The following is a 12,320-nucleotide window of genomic DNA, read 5'->3' on the forward strand; positions in this document are numbered from 1 at the left end:
ACCAGAGACGTCACCAGGCTAGGTCAGGTCTTGCAGGGCTCTCCTTCTGGCCAAAGAAAACAACCCAGACTTCATCCACGTCTCATCACAACTGTGTGTCTTTGGGTTGGCAGGGTCCTTGTAAATTTCCTCTGCACCCTCTGTCCAATTGTCACACCTGCCCCACTGACTGGTGCAGAGCCACACTCAGCACTCTCACTGTGGCCGAACAAGGGCGTGACCTCCCAGCCCTGTATTCTGTGCTTCAGCCAGTAAAAGCAAATATCCCTTCTGCTCCTTACCCACTCTGTCCACTTATCCTGGTTACATTAAAGACCCGTAGAGGTCGACATCCCCTTTTCTCTGTACCCTATATTCCCTTTCCTGATCTGCCCTCCCCAAAGTTTTATCTCGCCCGCCTCTGGACAAAGACCACTTACTACTGCTTTGGTCACTTCAGCATCTGGCTGACATCTTCCTTCCTCACTCTCAGCCCCCGCTGCCAGTCTGACAGTCGAAGTTTGCCTGCTGGCTTTGCATTCTCAGCAGAATCTTCAATGGAAGACCAGCTATGAACAATCCAATTCCTGAGGTGATCCTGGTACAGTCAGAGAGAATCCATACTCCCTCTACATCCAAGTGGAAAACAGTGACTGACCGACAGACAGACGGGCTTCTCTGCACTTCCAGCTCCCCTGTGTGTTCTTCACCTACCTTACCAAAGATCAGGCAGTACAACGTCACTCCAATAGCCCAGACATCCACCGCCTGAAAAGCAACGTGAACAAGTAAACAATGTTATCTACAGTGTTGTGTTCCCACGTACAGGCCCTTCTGCCACCAAACCTTCCCGTCCCACGCACTCCTGTTTAATGTGCCATCCCACCAGCCCCTACCACTCACTCCTAAAGACACAGGCATGGCAAAGTAAAGTAATGTGGGACATCCGCTCACAACCCAGTCAGAGCGAGGCAAATCCAGTCCAGGCCTTGAATCTAACACTTCGAACAAATCAGCCTGGTTGTAGCATCAAGTTCCTCGGTGTAAACTTCATTAGTAGCCTGAACCAGTACAACGTGCGGCCAAGAAAACTCACCATTGCTTCTACACCCTCAGAAATCTTAGGAAATTCTGCATGACCCTCAATTTTGACATATGCACCATAAAAAGCATCCCTATTGGGGTGCATAACGGCTCTGGCCAAGACCACAAGAGACAGCAGAGTTGTGGACAGCCTTGCTCCCGTGGCGAATCAGCTGCTTGGATCATACATTGGGGAATGGAGGTAAGGACGGTGTGCAATGCCTTTACGATGAGCCATTCAACACACTTCACCAGACCCTGCCTGCACCATGTGGTCTCCAACCCAGCTGATCCCTGTCCCACCACCACCACCACCATTCTCATCATCAGTCCCCTCCAGCTCTGTGATGACAATGTGGCACCAGCAGATTCTGCCACAGGGTTACAGAGATAGGGACGGGGTTACGGAGATAGGAGGAGTGTAGGGCCTGGAGAGGGTTACAGAGATAGGGAGGGGTGTAGGAGCTAGAGAGGTTTACAGAGATAGGGAGATGTAGGGCCTGAAGAGGGTTACAGAGACAGGAAGGTGCGTAGAGCCAGAGAGGGTTACGGAGACAGAACATAGAAAACCTACAGCACAATACAGGCCCTCCGGCCCAAACAGTTGTGCCGAACATGCCCCTACCGTAGAAATTACTAGGCTTATCTACAGCCCTCTATTTTTCTAAGCTCCATGTATCTATCCAAAAGTCTCTTAAAGGACCCTATCGTATCCACTTCCACCACCGTTGCCAGCAGCCCATTCCACGCACTCACCACTGTGAGTAAAAAACTTACCCCTTACATCTCCTCTATACCTACTCCCCAGCACCTTAAACCTGTGTCCTCTTGTGGCAACCATTTCAGCCCTGGGAAAAAGCCTCTGACTATCCACACAATCAATGCCTCTCATCATCTTATACACCTCTATCAGGTTACCTCTCATCCTCCGTCGCTCCAAGGAGAAAAGGCCGAGTTCACTCAACCTATTCTCAAAAGGCATGCTCCCCAATCCAGGCAAGTCTCCTCTACACCCTTTCTATGGCTTCCACGTTCTTCCTGTAGTGAGGTGACCACAACTGAGCACAGTACTCCAAGTGGGATCTGACCAGGGTCCTATATAGCTGCAACATTACCTCTTGACTCCTAACTTCAATTCCACGATTGAAAAAGGCCAAATTGATGAATACCAATAGCGTTCTTAACCACAGAGTCAACCTGCACAAATGCTTTGAGCGACCTATGGACTCGGACCCCAAGATCCCTCTGATCCTCCACACTGCCAAGAGTCTTACCATTCATATTATATTCTGCCATCATATTTGACCTACCAAAATGAACCACTTCACACTTATCTGGGTTGAACTCCATCTGCCAATTCTCTGCCCAGTTTTGCATCCTATCAATGTCCCGCTGTAACCTCTGACAGCCCTGCACACTATCCACAACACCTCCAACCTTCGTGTCATCAACGAACAACATCCGCAACCCTGCAATCCTCTGGAACCCCTCCCGTCCCCATTGATGATTCAAAGATCATCGCCAGAGGCTCAGCAATCTCCTCCCTCGCTTCCCACAGTAGCCTGGGGTACATCTCGTCTGGTCCTGGTGACTTATCCAACTTGATGCTTTCCAAAAGCTCCAGCACATCCTCTTTCTTAATATCTACATGCTCAAGCTTTTCAGTCTGCTGCAAGTCATCACTACAATCACCAAGATCCTTTTCCACAGTGGATACTGAAGTAAAGTATTCATTAAGTACCTCTGCTATTTCCTCCGGTTCCATACACACTTTCCCACTGTCACACTTGATGGGTCCTATTCTTTCACGTCTTACCATCTTGCTCTTCACGTACTTGTAGAATGCCTTGGGGATTTCTTTAATCCTGCCCACCAAGGCCTTCTCACGGCCCCTTCTGGCTCTCCTAATTTCCTTCTTAAGCTCTTTCCTGTTAGCCTCATAATCTTCTAGATCTCTAACATTACCTAGCTCTCTGAACCTTTTCTAAGCTTATCTTTTCTTCTTGAGTACATTTATTACAGCCTTTGTACCATAATGTCCCTATCTCGTTGGAACGTCCCTATGCAGAACTCCACACAAGTATACCCTGAATATTTGCCACATTTCTTCCATACTTTTCCCTGAGAGCATCTGTTTCCAATTTAAGCTTCCAATTTCCTGCCTGATAGCCTCATAGGGAGGTGTGTAGGAGCCAGTGTGGGTTTACAGAGATGGGGAGGGGTGTCGGGGAGCTGGAGAGGGTTACAGAGATAGCGAGGGGTGTAGGATCTGGAGAGGGTTACGGAGATGGGGAGGGGTGTAGGATTTGGAGGGGGTTACGGAGATGGGGAGGGGTGTAGGATCTGGAGAGGGTTACGGAGATGGGGGGGGGTGTAGGATCTGGAGAGGGTTACGGAGATGGGGAGGGGTGTAGGATTTGGAGGGGGTTACGGAGATGGGGAGGGGTGTAGGATCTGGAGAGGGTTACGGAGATGGGGGGGGTGTAGGATCTGGAGAGGGTTACGGAGATGGGGAGGGGTGTAGGATCTGGAGAGGGTTACAGAGATGGGGAGGGGTGTAGGATCTGGAGAGGGTTACAGAGATGGGGAGGGATGTAGGATCTGGAGAGGGTTACAGAGATGGGGAGGGGTGTAGGATCTGGAGAGGGTTACAGAGATGGGGAGGGATGTAGGATCTGGAGAGGGTTACGGAGATGGGGAGGGGTGTAGGATCTGGAGAGGGTCACGGAGATGGGGAGGTGTGTACGAGCTGGGGAGGGGTACGGAGATGGGAAGGGGTGTAGGATCTGGAGGGGGTTACGGAGATGGGGAGGGGTGTAGGATCTGGAGGGGGTTACGGAGATGGGAAGGGGTGTGGGAACTGGAGAGGGTTACGGAGATGGGGAGGGGTGTAGCATCTGGAGAGGGTTACAGAGATGGGGAGGTGTGTAGGATCTGGAGAGGGTTACGGAGATGGGGAGGGGGTAGGATCTGGAGGGGGTTATGGAGATGGGGAGGGGTGTAGGGACAGGAGGGGGTTACAGGGATGGGGAGGGGTGTAGGGACAGGAGGGGGTTACAGAGATAGGGAGGGGTGTAGGATCTGGAGGGGGTTACGGAGAAGGGGAGTTGTGTAGAGACAGGAGGGGGTTACGGAGATGGGGAGGGGTGTAGGGACTGGAGGGGGTTACGGAGATGGGGAGGGGTGTAGGATCTGGAGAGGGTTACGGAGATGGGGAGGGGTGTAGGGACTGGAGAGGATTACGGAGATGGAGATGGGTGTAGGGACTGGAGAGGGTTACGGAGATGGGGAGGGGTGTAGGGACTGGAGGGGGTTACGGAGATGGGGAGGGGTGTAGGGACTGGAGGGGGTTACGGAGATGGGGAGGAGTGTAGGAACAGGAGGGGGTTACGGAGATGGGGGGGTGTAGGAACTGGAAGGGGTTACGGAGATGGGGAGGGGTGTAGGATCTGGAGATCGTTACGGAGATGGGGAGGGGTGTAGGGACTGGAGGGGGTTACGGAGATGGGGAGGGGTGTAGGATCTGGAGGGGGTTACAGAGATGGGGAGGGGTGTAGGGACAGGAGGGGGTTACAGGGATGGGAGGGGTGTAGGGACAGGAGGGGGTTACAGAGATAGGGAGGGGTGTAGGATCTGGAGGGGGTTACGGAGAAGGGGAGTTGTGTAGAGACAGGAGGGGGTTACGGAGATGGGGAGGGGCGTAGGGACTGGAGGGGGTTACGGAGATGGGGAGGGGTGTAGGATCTGGAGGGAGTTACGGAGATGGGGAGGGGTTTAGGGACAGGAGAGGGTTACAGGGATGGGGAGGGGTGTAGGGACAGGAGGGGGTCACAGAGATAGGGAGGGGTGTAGGATCTGGAGGGGGTTACGGAGAAGGGGAGTTGTGTAGAGACAGGAGGGGGTTACGGAGATGGGGAGGTGTGTAGGAACTGGAGGGGGTTACGGAGATGGGGAGGGGTGTAGGAGCCAGAGAGGGTTACGGAGGTGGGGAGGTGTTCAGAGATTGGCGAGCGTTTCAGTGACAGGGAATGCCTGATTGTGTTTGACATCAGGATAAGGATTTTCCATTGTAATCATTGTCTGGGCAGAGATAAGTTTGCTCAGAGCACAGAGGACTATACACGAATGAGAACACTGAACAGTTGTTACAGTGGAAGTCCTCAGCGAATTCCACTGTGTAAGGATCTTCCGCCCACTTGGACAGGGAGGCCGACTGCATCTACCTTCCCATGAAAGCTCTTCCTGCTTTCGGACAGTGTCTCCGGAGCCATGAACGCTGGCGTTCCAGCCGTGCTCGACAACAGGGCATCGTTCCCCTCAAACTGGTTGCTGACTCCAAAGTCAGCAATTTTGATGTGGCCGTTATCGCCCAGCAGCAGGTTGGACGGTTTGATGTCTCTGTGAATGATCTTCTGGTAATGCACTGTGAGAGAGAAAGGTGAAATCAGTTTACTCTGCTATCACACTTACCGGCCAGTTCGGGTTACGCTGACACTGGGTCAGTCTGTCCAGTGACCCAGAGCAGCATACCTGACTGAGCCCCTGGCCCACAGCTCCAGGCACCCAGATTGCTCCTGATCTCCGCTGCTGTCTGGGTGGCGTCTGCGGGTGATCGTGGGGGTTTCCCCAGGAGGGTGGGGTCCCCTGGGACTCCGGTTACCATCCATATCCCAAAGTCCTGATATTGGCAGGTTAATTGACTATTGTAAATGGTTTCAAGTTTATGGACTTAATGGGATCGTGGGGAGAATAAAATGGGTTTAGCTTGGACAAATGGTTGATGGTCAACGCAGACCCTGCTGTCGGGCTCCATGACTGCCCACGGAACTTCGAGTGACCTCGTGTTAGAGATATGGTAGTGAGAGCTCGCTCTAATTCTTCTGCTGGGCAGCTGATTTGGGCTTAGTACATCTGATACAGAATGGAATTCAGATCAAGAGGATGGGAGGAGAGAGAGGGGATCAAGGGAAAATTGGAGAGGAATGAAGACTGAGAAAAGGTGCGGCTCTCAGATGGAGGGGAAGGGGAGTAAATACAGACTGAGGGGACTGGAGCACAGATGGAGCTGTCAGGGTGTGGGCTGCAGTTCGGGCTGGAGAGTTGGTACAGTGCCATTGGGTAACTAAGTAAGTATTGATTGAGAAATGACATCAGCTCCTGTCGCCCTGTTACAAAGATCTCACAGAAGTCATGAGCATGACTCCCAACACAAAGCATCCGGTCAAATAACTTTACTCGATACAGAAAAGGTTACAAATAATGACATTTTAATTTAAAACATTTCCTTAGAGAATTATTCTGCCCTTACTCAGCATTTTGGGGAAAAGTCATGCAGCTTTAAATTGTTTCATAATCATTAGATAGAAGGGCTAAAAGTTACATTGACTCTTTATACAGAAAATATTTTTTTAAGATGATCATTGGGATAAAACATCAGAAGGCGCTGCACGGTAGATTGATATCAAGTATGATCACTATGCCGAAAGGCAGTTGCTATGGAAACATGGTGTTTAACACTCACAATATTCAATGCCTAAGATGATATCTCTGAAGTAGAAATGTGCCTGCTTCTCTGAGAATGGCTTGTCAGTTGGCACCTCCATCACAGGACTAAACAGTGGGGCGGGGGGAGAAACAGGGTTAAAAGGAAAGGTTAGAACCTCGACAACAGCATTGTAGAAAATCAGCATTTATTAATGAATTACCACTGAACTCACCCTTTGCTCATGAGCTCGAATACTGTAAGCACAAGAAAGAAAACAGACGTGAATACAAAAAAATAAACGGAAACATCACAATTACATTCTGGATTAATAAAGAAACAAATTTTGTTCTAAATAATTTAATCTATTCCATTTTAACTTATTTTGGTAAGGAAATTGCCCAGGCATTTTCATTATCTTGCTTCTGCCTTCTCTGGCAGCAAGCCAGTTTGAAAATTCGAGCACTTTGTAGAAGCTGGGTGCACAAGTTCATCCATAGTAACACTGGGAAAATAGGTGTTGTACAAACTGTGCTTGCATGGCCTTAAGTTGTTTAAGCCTCTGGGAGACTTAATACCAGTTGTTAACTGTGGTGGGATTGTTGATGCACAATTTTTATGTTCATCTAGTACTCAGCTGAGCAACACCCAAAGTCCATCTCCAATGAAGTTTCCAAGCTGCTGCTGTTCACTCACAGTCGGTATTGATGTTGAAGGCAGCCTGTTCTATTGCTGGGCCAGGTACACCTCTCCTACAGCCATAAACGCAGAGTTGTAGAACACTGAGACTGACCCCAACAGGGATCTCTATAGACGTGCCTTCTTTCACCACCCACCTGATGCACTATCAATTACCGCAAAAGACTGGAAGTAGAGTAAATAGTGAAAGGCTTTTACTAACACTAAAATGGATCTACGTCCATGCTGAATATCTGTCCTGGACTGAGGGGGGAGCAGTGACACAATCGCCTTTATTCAGGGGTCTGTGGAGGACCCACAGGAGCAGTCAGCAGAGGGGCGTGTCCAGGCAGGTAACCCTATATACATGGTTTACCACAGCACCACCACCTTCAGTCTGTTCATTCACAAGACTCAGTGATCAGAGATGCCAGCAGAAATTTGCAAGTGGGAAAATGGTATCATGCCAATCAGCTGAGTACAGGAGAAGGGCATCACAGAGATAAGGTGATACCCACCACAGCCTCACTGGGTTAGGGGCATCACAGTAGCACAGCGGTTAGATAGACACTGTTTAGGGGTACCAGTACAATTGTTATCGAGACACTGTGGTTAGGGGTGTCATGGTAGTACAACTGTTGGCGGGACACTGTGATCAGGGGCGCCTGTACAATTGTTAGCGGGACACTGTGATCAGGGGCGCCTGTACAATTGTTAGCGGGACACTGTGATCAGGGGCGCCTGTACAATTGTTAGCGGGACACTGTGATCAGGGGCGCCTGTACAATTGTTAGCGGGACACTGTGATCAGGGGCGCCTGTACAATTGTTAGCGGGACACTGTGATCAGGGGCGCCTGTACAATTGTTAGCGGGACACTGTGATCAGGGGCGCCTGTACAATTGTTAGCGGGACACTGTGATCAGGGGCGCCAGTACAATTGTTAGCGGGACACTGTGATCAGGGGCGCCTGTACAATTGTTAGCGGGACACTGTGATCAGGGGCGCCAGTACAATTGTTAGCGGGACACTGTGATCAGGGGCGCCTGTACAATTGTTAGCGGGACACTGTGATCAGGGGCGCCAGTACAATTGTTAGCGGGACACTGTGATCAGGAGCGCCTGTACAATTGTTAGCGGGACACTGTGATCAGGGGCGCCTGTACAATTGTTAGCGGGACACTGTGATCAGGGGCGCCAGTACAATTGTTAGCGGGACACTGTGATCAGGGGCGCCTGGGTAGGACAGTGACTGCCAAGACACTATTATAGCTCGGGATGTTGGAGATCAGGGTTCAATACTGGCATCCTGTGTAAGGAGTTTATACATCCTTCCCGTGAGCACGTGGATTTCCTCCGGGTGATCCGGTTTCCTTCCACAATCCAAAGACGTTCCGGTTAGTAGGTGAATTGGTCATGGTAAATTGCCATGTGATTAGGCCAGGGTTAACTAGGGGGGTTGCTGTGTGCTGTGGGTCGTTGGGCCGGAATGGTCTACTCCACCATTGCTCTCTCTAAAATAAAATAACGACGATACACACTCCCTCACACAAGAATGCTCTCCCCCACACCTCAAAGCTTTCAGGTCACTGTTCTCAGAGTCAGAGTAGAGCACTGTCACTCCCGGTTCCACCCACCGCACGATTCCTGATAGCTCACTTGGTAAAGTGCAGCCCTCTGCTCCTTGGTCAATGTGCCCCTTACATTCACCCCTGGAAGAGGTGTTTGCTGCCAGGCGAAGCTCTTGAAGAGCCAGCACTCAGACAGCTCTCCTGCCCGTACCGGCTCCTCCCTGGAATTGGTGCCCTCCCTGTGGTGTCTGCAAGCTTGAGCACTCTTCCACCCCTCCCCTACCACAACCTGCATTCAGTCCTTGAAAATAACCTCGGTTGCTGAAGGGGTATGGTGCTGTGACCTGACGCTGCAGGGCCAGACTTCCCGAGGTCAGAGCTGGGGATGGCGTATCGCACACGGGAAATTAGACCCTAACCCACAGTGCTCATGGAGCAGAACTGCATCACGCAAAAGAGCTGTTACTGCTCTTTCAGAACGTATGCTATCTTTTGCATGGGATGCATGGGATCTTTTTTAAACATCAGGGAGGTCACTATCAATGAAAATTGGTTCAAATTTCAAGGCCAGGAAACTCGAGACCAGGAGTTCCCAACCTCTTTATGCCATGGACCCATACCATTAACCGAGAGGTCTGTAGACTCCAGGTTGGGAACCGCTGCTCCGGACCATAAGAGAAAGGAGTAGAATTAGGCCATTAGACACCTTGAGTCTGCCCGAGGCTGATTTATTTTTCCTTTCAATCCCATGGTCCTGCCTTCTCCCCACAACCTTTGACACCCTTACTAATCACAAACTTTGGCCTCCATAGTGCCTCCACAACCACCTGTGATAACAAATTCAACAGATTTATTACTCTCCAGCTAAAGAAATTCCTCCTCATCTCTGCTCTAAATCAGCATCCCTCTATTCTGAGGCTGTGCCCTCTGGTCCCAGACTCCCCCACCATAGAAAGCATTTTCCCCATATCCACTTTATCAAGCCTTTCAACGTTCGATATTTCAATGAGAACCACCTCTCCCCCACCCCCTCCACCTGCAAACATTCTTCTGAATTCAGTACAGGTCCAAAACCATCAAATGCTCCTCGTATGGTAACCTTTCAATTCTGGAATCCTTTTCATGAACCTCCTCTGAACCCTCTCCAACGTCAGCCTAAAACGGCTCACAATACTCCAGCTGAGGCCTTACCAGTCCCTTATAGAGCCCAACATTACATCCTTGCTTTTATATTCTAATCCTCTCAATATGAATGCTAATATTGCATTTGCTTTCCTCACTACTGACTCAACCTGCAAATTAACCTTTAAGGAATCCTATACAAGGACTCCCAAGTCCCCTTGCACCTCAGATTTTCGAATCTTCTCTCCATTTAGAAAACAGTCTACCCTTTTATCCTTCTACCAAAGTACATGGCCATACACTTGCCGACACCGTGTTCCATCTGCCGCTTTTTTGCCCATTCTCCTAACCCAAGTCTTTCTGCAGCCTCTCTGCCTCCTCAACATTACCTGCCCCTCCATCTATCTTCGTATTGTCTGCAATCTTTGCAATAAAGCCACCAATTTCATAATCCAATGCAATGACATATAACATAAAAAGAATCGGTCCCAACACAGTCCCCCGTGAAACACCATGAGTCATTGGCAGCGAACATGAAAAGACTCCCTTCATTCCCACTCATTGCCTCCTGCCAATCAGCCATTGTGCTTGATTCATGCTAGAATCTCTCCTGTAATACCATGGGCTGTACACTTGTTAAGCAGCCTCATGGGTGGCACCTTGTCAAAGGCCTTCTGAAAACCGAAATACACCACAGCCACCAGTTCTCCTTTGCCTATCCCACTTGTTATTTCTATAAAGAATTCCTACAACCTTGTCCGTCATGATTTTTCCTAAAGGAAACCTTGCTGACTTCTGCCTATTTTATGACGTGCCTCCAAGTACCCCGAAACCACATCCTTAACAATCGGCTCCAACATCTTCCCAACCACTGAGGTCAGGCCAAATGGCCTATAATCTCTCCCTTCTTGAAGAGTGGAGTAACATTTACGATTTTCCAGTCCTCAGGAACCATACCAGAATCTATTGAAGAATCATTACTAATGTCTCCACCATCTTCAGCCGCCTCTTTCAGAACCCTGGGGTGTAGACCATTTGTTGCAGGTGACTTATCCACCTTCAGAAACTTCAGTTTCCCAAGCACCTCCTCTCTAGTAACGGCAGCTTCACTCTCAAACTTCCAGCATACTGTTAATGTCTTCCACAGAGAAGAATGAAACAAAATACTTACTCAGTTCACCCGCTATTTCCTTGTACCCCATTACTACCTCTCCAGCATCATTTTCCAGCAGTCCAACAACTACTCTCTCCTCTCTTCTACTCTTTAAATATCTGAAAAAAACGTTTGGTATCCTCTTTGATATTATTGGCCAGCTTACATTTATATTCCTCTTTGATATTATTGCCTAGCTTACGTTCATATCCCATCTCTTCCCTCCTTATGATTTTTTATTTGCCTTCTCTTTGTTTTTAAAAGCTTCCCAATCCCCTAACTTCCCACTAATTTTTGCTTTATTATATGCCCTCTCTTTTGTTTCTATGTTGGCTTTGACTTCGCGTCAGCCACAGTTGCATCATCCTGCCTTTAGAATACTACTTCTCTGGGATGTATCTATACTACATTTTCTGAATTTCCCCCAGAAACTCCAGCTATTGCTGTTCTGCTGTCATCCCTGCTACTGTCCCTCTTCCAATCAACTTCGGCCAGCTTCTCTCTCATGTCTCTGTAATTCCACTTACTCCTCTGTAATACTGATACATCTGGCTTTAGCTTCTCCCTCTCAAACTGCAGGGTGAATTCTATCATATTATGATCACTCCCCCTTAAGGGTTCCCTTAAGCTCTCTATTCAATTCCGGTTCATTGCACAACACCCATAGGAGCTCAACCACAGGCTGCTCTGAAAAGCCTTCTTGTACAAATTCCCCCTCTTGGGATCCAGCACCAATCTGATTTTCCCAATCTACCTCCATATTAACGTCCCCCCATGACCATCGTAACATTGCCCTTTTGATTTTCTATCTCCCATTATAATTTGTAGCCCACATCTTTGCTACTGTTTTTGGATTTACTCAGTTAATATGCTGGAACCATCTTAAGCTGTAAGCAACAGAAGGCATTTGAAGCAAGACCGTGATAATCCCCAAATTCCCAAGTGGTTAAACATTAGAATTCATCTTGACGTAAAAGGTTCAGCTCAAAAAAGCCTTCCTAATCTTCTGGAGGACAATTTACAATTCACACGGGAGCAGCGGACCGATAAACTCTTGCCATCTGAAACCAAACGTCCACATTGGGAGCTGGCAGCCTAGGCCCACACAAACAGCCAACAGTTAGGAAATAGAAAACAGATGGCCAGTCGACAAAGAGCGTACAGCCTCAGCAGGGAGCTAGGAGCAGGTTGTGGCAAAGTAAAACAAGAGCTTCAGCTCGATGAGGAATTGGCTGAGTCAGTATTACGCTCAG

General features: G+C 49.1%; 1 protein-coding gene across 14 annotated transcripts in view; it reads right to left on the bottom strand.

Annotated features, from left to right (window-relative positions):
- Positions 1-12,320, bottom strand: part of camkk1a (calcium/calmodulin-dependent protein kinase kinase 1, alpha a) — a 236,466-nt gene that overhangs the window by 35,581 nt on the left and 188,565 nt on the right. For 12 of the 14 annotated variants that reach the window (XR_011883155.1, XM_072243529.1, XM_072243524.1 and 9 more), the window contains 4 exons: positions 6,780-6,801; positions 6,584-6,672; positions 5,286-5,485; positions 694-747 (listed from right to left, as the gene is read on the bottom strand). Coding sequence is in view for 13 of the 14 variants with exons in the window: in XM_072243529.1 (XP_072099630.1) it covers positions 694-747; positions 5,286-5,485; positions 6,584-6,672; positions 6,780-6,801 (365 nt within the window). In the remaining variant the exon portion in view is untranslated. Of the gene's footprint in view, positions 1-419; positions 748-5,285; positions 5,486-6,583; positions 6,673-6,779; positions 6,802-12,320 lie in introns of all 14 variants that reach the window. The other 2 variants (XM_072243532.1, XM_072243531.1) reach the window with 1 other exon arrangement.

The sequence above is a fragment of the Mobula birostris genome, chromosome 25 (assembly GCF_030028105.1).
Source record: "Mobula birostris isolate sMobBir1 chromosome 25, sMobBir1.hap1, whole genome shotgun sequence".
Classification (NCBI taxonomy): Eukaryota; Metazoa; Chordata; class Chondrichthyes; order Myliobatiformes; family Myliobatidae; genus Mobula; species Mobula birostris.